The 16,301-nt window shown below is 55.5% G+C and overlaps 1 protein-coding gene across 7 annotated transcripts; it reads left to right on the top strand.

Moving 5' to 3' along the window:
• The first annotated feature begins 443 nt into the window (after nt 1–443).
• On the top strand, nt 444–14,742 carry LOC308066307 (uncharacterized protein). Of its 7 annotated transcripts, none has more exons than XR_013929128.1 (6): nt 459–529; nt 2,304–2,390; nt 3,517–3,634; nt 5,158–5,257; nt 6,851–6,951; nt 7,728–14,742. XR_013929128.1 is itself a non-coding variant. In XM_080393427.1 (6 exons), exons 2-6 carry the CDS (start codon nt 2,334–2,336, stop codon nt 7,858–7,860), a joined length of 495 nt encoding a protein of 164 aa, XP_080249553.1. In that variant the 5' UTR covers nt 459–529; nt 2,304–2,333; the 3' UTR covers nt 7,861–14,742. The 7 variants fall into 7 exon arrangements, 3 of the variants coding, with proteins under 3 accessions (XP_080249553.1, XP_080249552.1, XP_080249554.1); XR_013929129.1 differs by having other exon boundaries at nt 3,214–3,634; XM_080393427.1 differs by lacking the exon at nt 3,517–3,634 and adding an exon at nt 4,976–5,079.
• The last annotated feature ends 1,559 nt before the right edge of the window (nt 14,743–16,301 follow it).

Here is a 16,301-nt window from a genome sequence, read left to right as displayed (position 1 = left end):
CCCCAGTTCCAGCCTAGCGCCCCCCCCCCCCCCGCCCCGCACTTCCAATTGAGCCCCCTAGTTCTACCTGGAGACCCCAGTCACCTCCACACTCCCAACATGTTGGCCCTCATCGCCCTCCATTTCCATCTGACCCCAACAGCCCCCCAGTTCCAACGCTCTGCCCCCCTGCTTAAGCCCCCATCCCCCGTAGTTACCCATAACCCCCCCCCCCCCCCCCCCCCCCTCCCAAAACAGCGGCCCCCACACCTCCCCACACCGCCTCACTGTAGCACATCCAGGCCAGGCCAGGCCAGGCCTAGGCAAAGTGCGGGTGTACGGGGGTGGCGACCTTAGCAACGAGATAAACACCATTAACATCTACCCCTACCGCTGCGGCAGCTCCACTTCCCATCGGCCCCCGCGCCGAGGTCACGCCTTCGACTTCCGCCCGCCCTTTTTCCACAGTGCTTTGCGGCACGGGAGCCTCGGTGCAGTGTTCCTGCAGTGCTGTGGCGCCAAGTGAGGGAAACGTGTTTATACTCTGAAGGTACCGGTGGCCGGGGGGGGCTCCGGGGGTGGGGAAATGTATTGTGGGGACACCCCCGGCGGGGGGCGGGGGCGGTGAGCGTGGTGAAAAGGGGGAGTATAACCCTGAAAAAGGGGTAGGGGTGAAGGGGGGGGAGGAATCGTGGGGTTTTGCGTTAAAGTGGGAGGTTTGACTCCTGTTCCCCGCGGTGTCTCGCAGGGGGTGTGTTCCCTCAGGACGTGGAGGCGGGTGGAGGAAACACCTAAAAAGGGCTAATTTCAGCCCAAACCGGCTGCCTCGGCTGTTTTCCCCCTCAAATGTCTATTTTCCCCTGAGCATGTCTTTTTGCTGCCCAAAAAGCGTATTTTTCCCAAAAAAGTGTTTGTTTTTCCGCTACCATGACTCTTTCCCCCTCAAAAATCTGTTTTCTTCCAGCATGACTGTTTGCCCCCCAAAAAAGTTTATTCTTCCTCCCAAAATGTCTTATTTCTCTTTCAACAGGGCCATTTCCCCCCCAAAAAATGTCTTTATTTCCCCCACAAATGTTTCCCCCTAAGAAGTCTTAATTTTTCCCCCAGCATGACTTTTTTATTTCTTAAAAAAATCTACTTGCTCCCAAAAGCATCAATTTTTCTCCCCCAAAAATCTATTTTTTCTAAAAGAGGTCTGTTTTACCCCCAAAAATATTTTTTCCCCCAGTTCAAATATTTTTCCCCCAGTTTTTCCCAGTTCAAATATTTTTGAACTCTCTTCCCTCCCCAAAAAGTCTATTTTCCCAAACAAAGGTCTATTTTTCCACCAGAAAAGTCTTATTTTCCCCCCAGAAAATGTTATTATGCACCCAAAAAGTATTTTCTGCAGAAAACGTTTATTTTTGTCCCCAAAGTGTCTTATTTTACCCCCAGCAGGGCTGTTTCTCCCCAAAAAAAGTCCATTTTTCTCACAAAAATGTCTGTCTTTCAATAAAAGTCTATTTTTCCTCCAGCAGAGCTGTTGTCCCCCACAAATGTCTAATTTTTCCCCAGCATGACTTTTTCCACCCAAAATGTCTATTTTTCAAAAAAAAAGAGTCTTATTTTTCCCGAAGCAGGGCTGTTCCCCCCCAAAAAAAAGTCTGTTTTCCCCTAAAAAGTCTTTCTCCCCCAAAAATGTCTTTTTTCCCCACAAAAAAGTCAGTTTTCCCCAAAAAAATGTCTATTTCCCCCAAAAAGTTTCTATTTCCCCCCAGAGTGTCTAGTTTTCCCCCAGCAGGGCTGTTTTTCCTGAAAAAGTGTATTTTTCCCAAAGAAAACTATTTCTCCATGCAAAATCTTTCCCACAAAAAAATCCATTTTCCCCTAAAAATTTCTTTATTTTCTCAAAAAAGTCTGTTTTCCCCCCAAAATGTCTCTTTCCCACAGAAATGTTAATTTTCCCCCAAAAATGTCTATTTGCCCCCCCAAAATACCTATTTTTTTCCCAGTGCTGTTCCCTGGCCCAGATCCACACCCTTGATGTCATCCTCTCTGCCCCCCTCCCACCACTCAGGTCTGGCTGCACTCATGACATCACAGCCCAGCCCCGCCCCACCACCCTGTCAGGGGCGGGGCCTTATGCCGGTGGGGCGGAGCTTTCAGAGAGCAGCCCTAAGACCCCTTCCCCATCCAGCTCCCAGACCCAGCAAGGACACCCTGCCCCTCCCCCCTGCCTCAGCAATGGCGGGGGGGGGGGGGGGGGGGGACACGGACGGGGACACGGGGACGCTGCAGCCACCTGACACGCCACACACACACACACATACCCCACACACCCGCAGGAGGAGCTGTCCACATGCCCCTGCGTCCTCATGCTGCACCGCATGGCGCCCTACAGCACCCTGAGCCTGGACAGCAATGACACCCTGGTAAGGGGGGGCAGGGCTGGTTGCGGGGGCAGGGGTGGGCAAAGGTCTAGGATATGCGGGGATCTGGGATAAGGACACGCCCAGGTGTCCAGAATAAGGGGGGACCCCAGTTCCGGGATAAGGAGAGGGACAGGTCTGGGATGGGGGGTTGTAGGACAAGGGGGGACCCCGCGCTGCCCCGCGTCAAGGGGCTGGGGGTGTGGCTGCCTCATCCCTGCAGACATTGCTGGGGTTGGTTCTGGTACTGCGCCTGCCCTGGGTGGTGGGCACTGGTGGGGTCCTGCAGGCCTCTGCCATTGGCGTCCTGCTGGGTGCCTGCCTGAGTGGGGTCAGGGGATGTGCCCTGGGGTCAGGGGTTGCAGCCCAGGGTTGTGAGGGGTGAGGCAGGGGTAGTGTTGTCAGCTTCATCCTGGGGGTGGTGGGAGGAGGATTGGGGTCATGTTTGGGGTCAGAGTCATGTTTGAGGGCAGGGGTCATGCCTGGCATTGAATGTGGGGTCAGATTTCACACATGGGTCTGTATATGGGGTCAGGGTGTCACACATGGGGTCATGAGTGGGTTCATGTTTGGGGTCATGACTAGGGTCAGGGGTTGTGCTGGGGTTGGAAATGGGGTCAGAGGTCATGTCCTGGGGTTGCATGTGGGATCAGGGGTCATGCCCTGGGGACACAGCTGCATCACAGAGTAACCGCTGGGGTCACAGGTCAGGCCTGGGGTCAAGCCAGGGTCAGGGTGATAGGCGGGAGGGACCAAGACTTTACAAAGTCAGGGGTCACAGTGTCAAGGGGCACAGAGTCAGGGGTTACGTTTCCTCCCCACCTAGACCATGCTAACCGCTATGGTGCTGATCACCATCGCCACCACGGCCTCAACCCCGGTGAGCACAGGGGGTGATGGGGCTGCGGGGTGATGTGAGGCATGGAGGGGCATGACACAGGGGTAGGGGGGACATGAGTGCGGTGTGACAGGGCCAGGGGGTGACACGGGACAAGGGCAGTGGGTGACAGGGCTGGGGGGTGACACAGGTCGGGGGTGACAGGGCTGTGGGGCGCTGTGGAGGTCAGGCTGTGGAGGGGGGGGTGGGCGGGCCGCAGAGGGTATCACCTACCTGTCCCCCATCCCACAGAGAACCTGTGGCCCCGACCCCCAAGCCCATGCTGGGGAGGGGGACGATGATGTCATCGGTGATGCTGATGAAGTTGATAACTCTTCCTTCGGCGTCCTGAGCCTTCCCACATCCTTGGGTCAGTGGCAGGGGTGGGTGTTTGGGCTCCCCCCACCCACCCATGGGTGCTTGGCAGGGACCCAGGGGTCCCTGTTAAATGGAGGGGGGCCAGGAAAAGGGGGGGGGAGGTGTCACCCACTTTTTGGGTAGGGAACAATGACACAGGGGTGCTGTGGAAGTGCAGCTGCTCCAGGGAGCTGTGTGATGTCACCTGCTCCGTCCCTATGGGGAGTGTGGGGGTAGCCCTTGCCACTGCCATGGCTTGTATCCACCCAAAATTGGGGGGGAGGGGCGGAATATGTGAGGGGATTAAAAACGGGGCAGGGGGAAAGCAAAACAAAGGGAGGCACCCCAAAATACAGGGGGGGCTGCCTCAGTGTGTTGGCTCACTGGAGTAGAGGGGTCTCTCTGGGCCTGTGACACATGGGGGGGGGGGGTGTTTTTTGGGGTTGGGGGGCAGTGTTTCCTTGACAGTGAAGGTGTGAGTGTGGCACTGCTGCTGGGGGCCTCCGTCAAGGGGCAGCTGCTGAAGGACAAATGAGTGTCACCTGCCCCGGGGTGGGGGCACTGCTCTGGTGACCTGATGTCCTGGGCGGGGGGCGGGGAGGTTCAGGGCAAGGGGGCTGCTGTCCCCAGGTATATCCCAGGGGGAACCCTGGTGTGCCCAGGGTTCACCACCTGCTGAGGGGGGCTGTAGTGGCCCTGATGTCCCTGGGGGGGCTGTGTCTCAGGTACGGATCTAGGGTTCCAGGGTGTGTGTGTCCTGGTGTCCCAGGGGATCCCCAAAGTCCCAGTGGTGTCCCCTGAGGGTTCCTGGTGTCCCTGGGGGGGTGTCTTGATGTCCCCGGGGGTGGGTTCCTGGTGTCCCCAGGGTGTCTCTGGAGGGGTCCCTAATGTCCTTGTGGTGTCCCTGTGTCCCCGGAAAGCTTCCCAATGTCCCAGTGATGTCCCCAGCAGGGGTCCCGTGTCCCTTGGGGGATCCCCAATGTCCTCATGGTGTCCCCGGGGGGGATCCCTGTGTCCCTAGATGGGGGTTGGGTGGGATGGGGGGGTTCCCTAGTACCCCGCCGGGGATGAGTCCCCCCTGCTGCCACTTCTGTGTCCCTCCCCCACAAGTTTGGCGTATCCCTGCAGGGGACCCCAGTGGCAGGGGTGGCCTCCTGACCCACCCCCTGGGTGCCACTGGCTGAGGCCCTGTTGTTGGCAGGATGGGTGGGACTACAGGCCTTACTGGGGGGCAGCCGGGTGCTGCAGGTGCTGGCTCGCACCCCCACGCCCTCCCCTCCCCCATGTAAGTTTCCCCTTCACCATGTCATCACCTCGCTGTGGGGTTGTCACTCCCTTCTTTCTCTCTCCACAGGTGTTGGGGCAGGGGTGGCTGTGGCCACTAGCAGCGACAGCAGCGGTGGCCGAAGTGGGCACCCTTTTGGGTTCCCTCAGCCTGCTGTCGCCTGTCCTCTTCATGTGAGGAGGCACGCTGTGCCCTCATGGTGCCACCAGTGGTGACGTAACACAAGTGACACTGTTGTCCCCTCCTTCCAGGTTCCAGTTGAGGTCATACCTGGGGGTCAGCCTGGTTTGTGGTCTCCAAGGGTTGTTGCCCACCCTGGGTTGGAGCCCATACTGCTACCTCTTATCACTGGTGAGACCCATCCCCAACTTCCCCGGGGACAGGGTGGGGGTGTCACAGGGACACAGCTGACACTTGTGACCCTGCCGGGAGGTGTTGCTGATGAACACAGCACTGTGCCTGGGGCTGATGCTGGTGATATGCTGGTACTGTGCAGTGCTGGGCATTGGGGCCATTGCCTACAAGTACCTAGAGTACTGTGTGTGTTTGGGGGACAACAGTATGGGGAGTTTTCCAGTCTGGGGTGGGGTCCCCTGTCTGGCATGGGGGTCCCTAATTTCCTTCCTCTCCCTCACCCACCATGGAGGTCTCCAGTCACCTTCCCCTCCCCTACCTGTCATGGGGGTTCCACCCCCTGTGGGAGTCCCCCACCCACCCTGGGGGTCCCCACCCGCTCAGGGCACAGAGCAAGTGGGGTGAGGCCTTGTGGGGCCTGTCCCTCAGTGCTGCCCGCTTCGCCCTCCTCTGCCTGGAAGACAGGCGCCCCCCAGCCCCCAGCTGGCACTAAGCACCCAGTGGGGGGTCCTGCGTGGGTTCTGGGGCACCCATGGGTGGGGGTCGCAAAACTGTACCCCCACCTCCCCATGTCCCTTGGCAGGCGGCAGCTGCTGGTGCTGCTGAAGATGGACAAGGAGCTGCGGGCGACGTAGCCACAGTTGCTGGCAGTGCAGTTGCAGGTGGGGAAGGGGCTGACAGTGCTGGGCACTGTTCTGCCCAGCCGCCTGCCCCAGGATCATGCCCACACTGCTGAGCAGGTGCACGGGCACCTATAGAGCGCTATAGGGCCCAGCAGGGGGGGGAGGTTGTGGAGGGTGGGGGAGAGTAGTGATGAGGTTACTGGGGACGGTCGGGTTTCTTGGGGATCAGGGTGGCTATAGGTGTGAGTCCCTGTGGACTTGGGTCCCTGTGGATAGTGGTCCCTAGGGATTTGCGTCACTATAGATTTATGTTGCTATATGTGTAAGTGTCTGTGGGGCTGGTGGGTCCCTACAGATGTGGGTCCCTGTGGGGCTGAGACCCTGGGAGGATGTCTCTGTTGCGGGGGCGCTCCCTGTGGGGTGGGTTGTTGCGGGGGTGGGGAAGTTGGGGTAGTCTCTGCAGGCTGGTCCTGTGGTGGCTCCCCGCGAGCCGTCCTAAGGTGAGAGTATCCCCCCATCCTCCCCCTGGCACCTCTGCTGACACACACGCCCCTGGTGCCCTCCCCCAGCCTCAGGCAGGGCTGGCGGAGGTGTGAGGCTTTGTGCAGGTGCTTGTGGCACCTAGGTGCAGTGCAGTGCTGGTGCAGGGCTGTGGGCACTGTGCCCCAGTGCCATAGGGGGAACCTGGAGGGGCGGGGGGGAATAATGGGAGGGCTGCGGAGGATAACAGGGAGAATTGGGGGAATAATGGGGGGGTGGGGGCCACTGGCGGGGAATGATGAAGGAGGGGGATGGGGGGGATATGGGGGGAAATAGTGGCAGAGGTTGGGGAAATGCAGGAGCTGCAGCTCCCGTGCATCTACAATTTCCAGGAACTGGGTGATAGAGCTGCAGTTGGACATCTGCTGCCTCTGGGCATGGGAAACCATGCAGTTCATCTCCACATGTCCTTGCCTTTCTTTGACAGGCCAGCAATGGACTCTGGTACCAGATGGATGAAACGTCTGTGGGTTGCTGTGACCACAACACAGCTCTTGGGCAGCCAGCCTCCTTACTGTTTTATGTCAGGTAACAGCCAGGACTAACAGGTGTTCAGAACACGTTTCCTTTTCCAGGTTTTGCTATTTCTCTTCTGATCCTCCTGAGTCGTTCTGTCCCAGGAGGCCATTACTACCCACACCACTCAGGGCTGTCGAACGTGACCTACCTGCTGCCAGTCCTTCCCTTCCCTTGCTGGGCTTTAGGCTGCTTCCCCCATGTAAACTGCTACTTGTCTGCTCTCTGTAGCTGGCTGATAGAGAGCAGAGTACCTAAAGGGGCCTACAGGGAAGATGGGAGGGGAGGACTCCTGGTCAGGGGGCGTAGTGATAGGGAGAGGGCCAGTAGTTTTCAACTTAAGGAATGTAAATTTAAATTTGATGTTAGGAAGAATTACTTTATGGCAAGGGTGGGGTGACAGTGGAAGAGGTTGCCCAGAGAAGCTGTGGATGCCCCCTCCCTGGAAGTGTTCTAGGCCAGCTTGGACAGGGCTTTGAGCAAGCCGGTCCAGTGGAAGGTGTCCCTGCCCGTGGCGAGAGACATGACCTAAATGATCACCAAGGTCCCTTCCAACGCAAACTGTTCTGTGATTTTACAATTCCATGAAATGGAGGCCATAGCGGGTATGAAGAGGAGGTCTTGTTGTGACAGGGGCAGAGCTGGTGGGAAGACCCCAAGTGAAGTCCCCATTTGTAGTCTTGATATGTCTTTGTCATACAAACGGCTCCAAGTCAATGAGTGATACCCAGTGGAGGTTGCAAGAGCAGCCCTAAGTGGACATCACTCTTTTTTCTTATTTTCCCCAGATGCTCTAATGGGGAAACTGGTCAACAGGCGTCAGTGTCACCAGCACCATCATATGCCGGCTCTTTCCTCGGTCAGCAGCAGGGCGGCAGGCAGCAGGCAGACCCTGTGGGACCACGGGATCAGCCTGATTAGACTAAGATAACTCTGGGGAGGTGGGTCAGGGCAACAGATGGACAGCGGATTTCTTTTTGGGGTCTTGGCATTGCTCTCCTTGCCCTCACACACCGCAGCTTTCTTCAGAGCCGCCACGCTGCTCCCTCTCAAAGCATCGCCCCTAGATCCAACCTACTTGTGTGCCTTTGGCCCCTCTTCCTTTGCAGCCCTCCAGGAGGGTCTCTGGGAGGTCTTTAGCTGTCGCCTCAGAGAGCTCTGGGGGTTTCCCACTGCTCCGTCCCTTCCAGGAGGAAAGGACAGGACCTTTTCACAGCTCTCTTGGCAGGATATGACGATGGGCATGGAGGACTCTGCAGAGGACAGAAGCTCCTGGCCACACAGGCTCAGCATCACCTCCCATGTGGACATGCATCATCACTCCTGTGGCTGTAGGAGGCTGGAGTCCTGCACAAGAGCTGCATGCCCACACTGCCATCCACCATTTGACCATGTGCTGCACACTGTGCGAGAAGACAGCCACCGAGAAGAGCACAGATTCAGCCCTTCTTCCCACTGCCAGAGGAATGGTGCCAGGGAGAGGACCTGGAGCAGATCTCCACAGCGCAGAAATGATCTCTGCAGCTGCTTCGTGGGAACCACAGACTGCAAGCGCTCCACAGGGAGGAGGAGGAGAAGACCTCGTCCTCCAAGATGTCACCACACTCCCAGGGATAACACAGCTCCAGGGCCCTCCAAATGCAGCTCCCAGTATACTCCTGCACCCAGGGCTGCTCCCAGGGAGCAACCCCTGCCAATGCAGAGAGCTCGGAGCAGATCCCTGTGGCACCGCTATGATCTCCATAGGCAGTTCACAGGGTACCACCCCTCAGCAGCGGGGATGAGAACTGGTCCGCCAACACAGGACCGTGCTCCCCGTGACAACAGAACGCAATGGCCTTCCCACAGTAGCTCCCACTTGGCTCCCGCACCCAGGGCTCTTCTGGAGCAAGCCCTGCTCAGGCAGAGAGAGTGGACCAGATCCCTGCGGGCATGGCTAACATCTACGCAACTGGTTAAAAACACACACAGTTAAAACAAAACACACTCCTCAAGCCTATGCCAAGGACAAGCTGCCACCAATGAGATTCACCTTCCACAAGGCATCACCATGCAGGAAATCTTCCAGACCAAAAGGAAATTATAAAATAAAGACATATCAAGAGGTGGCTAAAGGCTTGATTGGACAGAGTAGTGAAAGACAGGCAAGCTTTAAACTGCCTGAATCTCCAAGAAGCAAGTGGAGTGTTGGAAAGTGTCTGAATGATCAAAGAGTAAGGGGAAGGGAAATCTAGAAGGCAAGTGCAAGAGCTTCTGTGCAGATGGGCTGCTAGAAAGGTGACTTCAGATGTGGCATCCTTGGGCATGAATCTATCTGCGTGCTTTGGTGGTCCATTCTAAGTGGGGCTAGTAAGGAGAAGGATGACACCAGGATCTGGAAAAGCCCAGGGCTGGGACTGCCAAGTGGGTAATAAATATCTCTGAGCCTGTGCAGACCCAAAGCTCCACTGCAGGGCAGCCAGTGGGTCTCTAAGGAAGGGCTCCGTCAATCCAAGGAGCCAGTGAGCCACTCGGGTCCCCAGCCATCGGCAGCTCCAAGCCACCTCCATGGGCTTGGAGACTCCCGGGGCGATCACCTAGAGGCAGAACTGTAAGCCATTGCTTGGCCATTACAGCCTGCCTCTTCAGGGGAAGCACTTCTTGTTTCCCCCAGCCCTTCTTCCTCCTGATGGCATCCTGCCCCACCATGTGGAAGGGCTCTTCTTAAGAGACGTCTCTTTTGGGTTGGAATGCTCGAATTCAGAGCCTGCCTTCCTTGCAGGAAAACATGCCAAAACTAGAAAGCTTCAGGCCACTTTGGAGGCTACCTTCTGGCTGCTGAGGGAAGCAGATTGGTTTGTTAGCTTCACCTTTGTGATGTGCTGTGATGTGCCCGGCCCCACCATCCCAGCACCAGGGCCACCCCAGCCACCCTCCTGAGGCTCTGAGAAGGCAGGTGATAGTTCCTTTACTGTGCCAAGTAGCTGACACAGGCTTTATTCATGCCCTCTTTCTTGGAAATGCTTTTGGATGGGCTTCGAAGAGGTTTAGTAAAACATTTCCCATCAAAAACTTTTTTGACAGAAAATGTCTTTTGGGCACAATGCAAACTCCTGCGGAGAAGAAAAATTCACACCAAACCTGCTCAGCTGATGTTGGACACCTTTATTAGAAACCAGGAGTTGTTTTCCTCCTCCCAACATTTTTGCATACTGCTGATGCAAAAGGTGCTGTGTTTTCAAGGTGGATGAAAGTTTGTGGCGGAACTAATGGAAAAGTTTTCATGCACTTAGTACTCCTGGGCCTGGAATCACTTGAATCTGACAGCAGCAGCACCCAGGCAGAGCTGGGAGCAGCCCCAAGGGACATCTCTTGGCTTTACGGTAGTTTGCTGAAGAGGGTCCCCCGTGGAGAGTCAGCCAAGTCATGACAATCCCACCAATACGGCTACATGCCGTGCTCACTTTATTAAACAAACAGGTCATATTTATAACTTAAACCGACCACTCACCTGACTTTACATACAGGTGATTGGATAAAAGTCTCTGGCCACGTGGGCGCCCGTGTTGCTGATTGGTGAGCATGCTGATGGTGCCTGATCAGAGTGTGCCGATGAGAGTGTGTTGATACCGCGGTTCCCAGGACTGGCTCTGCACCTGGCTTCTTGCTTGTGCATAGCTTGTTTTCTTTCTCCCACTGCTTGTTCCCAGAACAATTTAAAGTTGCTCTGCAGCTTCAACTAACAGGCCTGGGTTGTCCAACCCGGACAATGGTAACTTATGTCCTCGGTCCTTTAAAAATCCCTCTACAGTTTGCTGCCCCAGCACGTGTCCCCTGCCCCCTGCAGAGATCAGGCAGGAGGCTGGAGGGAAGACTCTCACCGATGGCTTTTGCCTCCAGACTAGAGCACGCTGTCCCAGGCTCAGGAACCACCGCCTCCTGGCTCCCCTACCCCATGCTGGGGCAATAAGACAATGCTCTTCCTTCTCTAGAACAACACCCAACGCTTAAGCCGAGGATGAAATGCCGATTTCCTCCTCATGCAGGTCTCTCCCATGGCTGCAGGCTGCCACAGGGCTCTAGGATTGATGTTCACAGGTGACTCAAATGCCAGCACGTGTGTGGCTTTTCACAGGCAACACTGCAGGGAGATTTCTGGAAGAGTGTATCAAACCATATGTATTCACCTTGCCTTTGAGTTTATTACCCCGAGAAGCTGTCATGGTCACTGGTTTTGTACAGCAGCAGAGATGCTGACGTAGCCACACAATCCAAGGTGCAGGGGCTTGACAGGAATAAACCCAAACATCTCGGTGCTCACCAGAAAATCAAAGGAGCTGGCAGCAAAATCTTCCTTTGAGAGGGCTACATGAAATTGCATGGCAGAAACTGAGAAGCAGCAAGCTTTAGACCAAGGAAGCAGCTCTCTTTGCCCGAGGGCTGTAGCAAACTGCCGTGTTTCCTCCCCAGAAGCTTCCTCTGGTCTCCACACAGCTCGGCACCGAGCCCGCAACATGGCAGCTGGGGCTTGCCTGGCCCTGGCAAAGCCCTGGCGCTGCGCAGTACCAGCGCTGCCCTGGGCTCTCATGCCTACCCACCTCCGTGGTCTGCCTTTCCAACAGCAACATCAAAGCAACAATCTTGCTGGAAACCTTGAAAGCAAATCCTTGCCACTGCCTCTCACTCAGCGGGTGCTGCAGAGACCCAGTGCAGGATGAGCGTGCCGAGGCTGTGGGTGCCTCTGGCGTGCTCCCCATCAGGCAACAATGTCCAGCTGAGGCGAGTAACCACCACACACGTCTTTCCTGGGGTCCCCGTGCAAACCAGCATGGGCTGCTGCCGCCTCCCTCATACGCACACATGCTCTGTAAGGACTTCAAGATTCTGCTAAATGAAGCCAACAAAAGCTGATTCTGGCTACTGGCAGCAGCAGCCCCCTTATGGCTTTAGCAGCCTCAGGGGCATTGACCCTGCTTAAAGAGGAAATGAGGTGACTCTAAGGAGAGCAAACCCTGCTGTCCTCAGCACCACAGAGACAGAGGGCTGGACTGAGCGGTGCTGGCAGGAGAGGCCATTGCTGCCTGTGGTGTCTCTGCAGCCCCAGGGAGCCTGTGGTGCCGGTGAAGCTGACCTCCAGGAAGGACAAGGTGCTTTTGAAACTGTCCTTGCCTATGGACATCCTGTGATGCAGCAACACTGTCAAAATCTTTGCTCCGTTCCCTGATAGTGTCATCAAAGGGATGACAAAAGGATGTGGAGGAGCACTGCCCAGGTCTGCTGGCTGGGGCGGGGCGGGGGGGGGGGGGCAGGACTTGCTTCCCTGCAGCTGCTGGAACAAAAGCACCGACCATGGCTGAGGTTCCCTTGGGCTCTGTTTGACTTTGCTGCTCTGAATGGGGATGGTGTTCCTGTAATGCTCGTGCTGTGCCTGCTGGCGGCACGCGGGTGTGCTGGAGAGCCCTGGCATCTGAGGAAGCACCACAGGCTGCAGTTAACCTTGACATTGAGCAGCTGCCCTGGATAAGGTTAGGCATTGCAGGGGTGTCGGTGGGAAGCCTGCCACAAGGCTCAGTGGAGAACCAGCCAATAGAGCTGGTGGGGAAGAGAGACTTGGCTCTCCCCATGGCGATGACTCCGTATACTTAGAGGAATAGCTCCATAGGCTGCCCTGAACAGTAGAAGCAGGATCAAGCTTCATGGCCCTCAAAGCGGGCATCTGCTGTCACTTCAGGTGGCACAAGGAACGTCCCATCAGCCTCCAGAATGAGGGCTCCAACATTGTCATGTCCCTCTGAATTGCTCCATCATGGCTTACAATGATGTGCAAATATCTCGGAGCACCTCTGGCACCTCAGATGACACCTGTGGTTTGCAGGGATACAGGAGAGTCCTCCCTTGGACTGTCTGGGTGCCCGGTCTCACAGTGGGACAAGATTATTGGACCTAACTCCGTCACTGATCAGAAAAAAGACATTGCTGGAAAGAAGTGTCCCTTCCCATCTGAGAGCAGTAACATCAGTGATGACTTCAGGCTGTTCCCCAGCAAGTTCCCCTGCAGCCCCAGGGACCCCTGGAGGGAGCCCAGAGGGGCAGAGCAAGGGCTGCCTTGGGCTGCTCCCCGCTGCTGAGCTGGGCCGGGCTCCTGCCATGGAGGGAGCTCATGGCAAATGGGCAGCGCTGCAGAGAGACAGCTCTGCCCACCAGCAGCTCCTCTGCAAAGCGCAGCAGGGCTGAGGCACTGCCTGCAGGCACCCAGGGCAGACAAGGGAAGGGAGTGAGGTGTTACAGTCAGTCTGTGGTGGGAGGATAGGTGCAAGCTGACCAGGGCAGGAATCATCACAGCCTTTGACAGGGTAAGTCTCTGCAGGCAGGGCAATGCAGAGGAGGTCCTGGAAGTGTCTCCTAGACCTGGCACATGTCACAGCTGAGAGGACCTGTCAGGATGGCTCTCCTGCATTTTCTGGTGTGGAGCATGGAGCAGAAGACATGCTCCAGGGGAGGGCTTGCCTGCTGCACCATCGGAAGGACAGAGCATGGTGGATCCCTCCTCCTGGGGATGGCTGCAGGGCTGTGAAGGTGGGTGTGCAGCCGGGTGTTCCCACCGCTGTCTCTCCCAGCAGGGTCCCTGCAGCCCAGGGGGCTGTGTGCTGGGAAGGGACTCTGCCACCTGCCAGGGTCAGCTCTCAGCCTGCCGGGGGGCTCCCCACAGAGACGCGGGGGTATGGAGCGACCCCCGGTAGGGCAGTGCCCTTCTGTTGTTGAGGGTGTGCTGCGCTGGCCAGGGCTGCTCACAGGTCTAGGTGACCCTGAGAACGTGTCTGGAGACTTTCCATCACTGCAAAGTGAACAGTAATTTCAAACTGCAGAATGAAACGTCCTGTTAAAAGCATCCTGGAAAAGGGATATTCAAAATATCAGAATGGATTTCTAATAGACAATGGGCGATGCTCCGTCACATTGATCACTGTGGTGAGGGATGTGCAAGTGGGGAAATCCTCACCTACTGTTTGTTTAAAACAGGTGAGCAAATGAACTAAGCAGGAATCATCTGCCATGATGCAATCATCACCTTTGTGTCTGGAGCTAGAAACCCCTGCAGAGGGGAAACTGGCTCCCCAAAAACATTGAGAGTCCTCCTTTAGCTACACTCCTTTTGTTTCAGCACACAAAACTGTGCACAGCTGAAAATCCTTACTCTGAACAGGCTGGCAGGCTGTAGGCAGAGAAATGAATGCGAATTTCAGCTCTGCTCTTTCCATTTTCTGGCCAGGAAAACGATTAAAAGGGATTATTTATGAGTACAAGCCAACTCTGACAAATTATTTCAAGTCATGCCTGATCGCCTGGCTCGGAGGTCTTGCTAGCTTCCCCTGGCCATGAGGATGCCAAGGAATGGGCATCCCACTCCCCTTCAAATGAACACAAAGGTTCTGCAAATCAAACGTCACTGATTCAGTGCAATTTAATTACTGTCAGCGTCAAGGAGAACAACTGGGGGTGGAGGGCAGGTTTTGGGGGTGTTGGGAATGGAGGCTTGGCAGGCTGTAATTTGCCTTCAGATGGGAACATCTAGTGACTATGGTGACATGTTGCAAAGATGGAGCATCACATCATGGGGATGGATGTATCCTCCCACCCTCTTGGATGGCCCCAGCCCTTGGGCTGCCCCCAACATGCAGCCCCCTCGCCCACTTGGAAAGCAGCTTTGTCATTGCTGATACTGCTCCCCCCTGCCATGTCACCTTCACTTGCTGCTGCAAAGAGCATCCTTCATCCTGCTGCCCAAAAAGGACAAGGCGGGGGAGTCTTTGATCCCACCAGCTGCTCTGCTGAGGGGCCATCTCTTGTCCCTCACTGCTGTAGCTATTGTCGCTGAAAAGAACAAGCACAGCTTTTTATTTTTTTCTTCTTCTTTTTTTTTTTTCTTTTATTTATGCTGCGAGGCAGTCAGCCTCATCCAGGCCAGGAAGCTGTCAACATTTTAAAACAACGATCCTCTAACACCTTCCCTTTCACACACCCAGCCACCTACCTCCTGATTTTCTGGTGTCCCACACAGAACTGGCCAGGGATTTGGGGAGAGTGGTGGAGATGGAGCCCGGGTAGAGGAGGGAGAGGGTGAGGAGGAGGAAGTACATGGGGGTGTGGAGGTGGTGGTTGCATTCTGCAGCACTGATAATGAGGCCATTGTCCAGAAGAGCAGCCCATGAAGAGCCAGGAGTGCAGGAGCTGCAGCTCCCGTGCATCTACAATTTCCAGGAACTGGGTGATGGAGCTGCCGTCAGACATCTGCTGCCTCTGGGCATGGGGACCTCTCCCAGGAGAAAAAGTGACAAGTTATGGGGGACTTCTCCCAGCAAAACCAAAGCTGTTTCCCATCAACCATCCCCCCCCATCAGACAAAGAAACCCTTTTCTTTTTCTAGGAGACCTTCCTTGAGCTCTTAAAATGCAGAAAACTTAGAAATGGCTGTACTGGCTCAGACCAACTCCAGCAAGCCCCAGGTTCAGCCTCCAACAGAGCCAACACAAGACACTTAAACAAAAGCAGCAGAGCAAGACAAGCACCCTGCGATACTTTCCCAGCTTCGCTTCCTGAGCTGACCGGGATGTCCTTGAATTTAATATCCCCCAAAGGATTTATTTCACACGGTCTTGGGTTCTAGTTTTTCCTCAAGCCTGTGCAGACTTGCAGCATCCTCGCAGCACCATCACCCTCGGCAGCCACTCTTGGGACCTTGGAGATGACTGAAAAAGGGTCCAGACCTGGGGCTGTTGTAGCCAAAAATCTCAATAGCTTGGGCAGAAAAGGCTGGCTTAGATCCGAATTGGTTGAACGCAGCTCACAACGTGTTGGCCCCTGTTTGCCGCCAGCGTGCAGGAGACAAGCACAAAATCGTGATTTCTGAAAGTATCTTGAGTATGTTCTGGCACAGTCGTGTCCCAGCTGGGAAGCTCGGTTGGGAGTTTGGGGGTTGTTTTTTCTTGTGCACGTAAATTTTGGTTTCGTTGAAGCTAGTGGGATTTTCTGCAGAGATTTCAGCCTGCCTTTCCCAGTGACAACAACTGGCTTGGAGCTGAAAGTTGGATGGAGCAGTTTCTTGGGCATGAATGCAGACAGGACTGAAATATTTTATAAATCCATCTTGGTTTGGTGGAAAACAAATGTCAGGAAAAGCAAGTAAATGCCTCCAAGAGGTATTAGACCAGCCCTGCGGTGGGGTAGCCTTGCAGCTCAGAACCAGACTCAGAAAGTCCATGTGGGTTTGAGGGAGAATAAAAATGGCATTTTTCTGTTCTTTTTTTTTCTTTATTTCCACCAGGATAGAGACGGAACTTCAAATCAGGCCCTTCTTGATCATAATCCAGATGTTTCCTGGGATA

The sequence above is a fragment of the Falco punctatus genome (assembly GCF_963210335.1).
Source record: "Falco punctatus genome assembly, chromosome: 6".
Classification (NCBI taxonomy): Eukaryota; Metazoa; Chordata; class Aves; order Falconiformes; family Falconidae; genus Falco; species Falco punctatus.
This window is presented reverse-complemented; position numbering and strand designations above follow the sequence as displayed.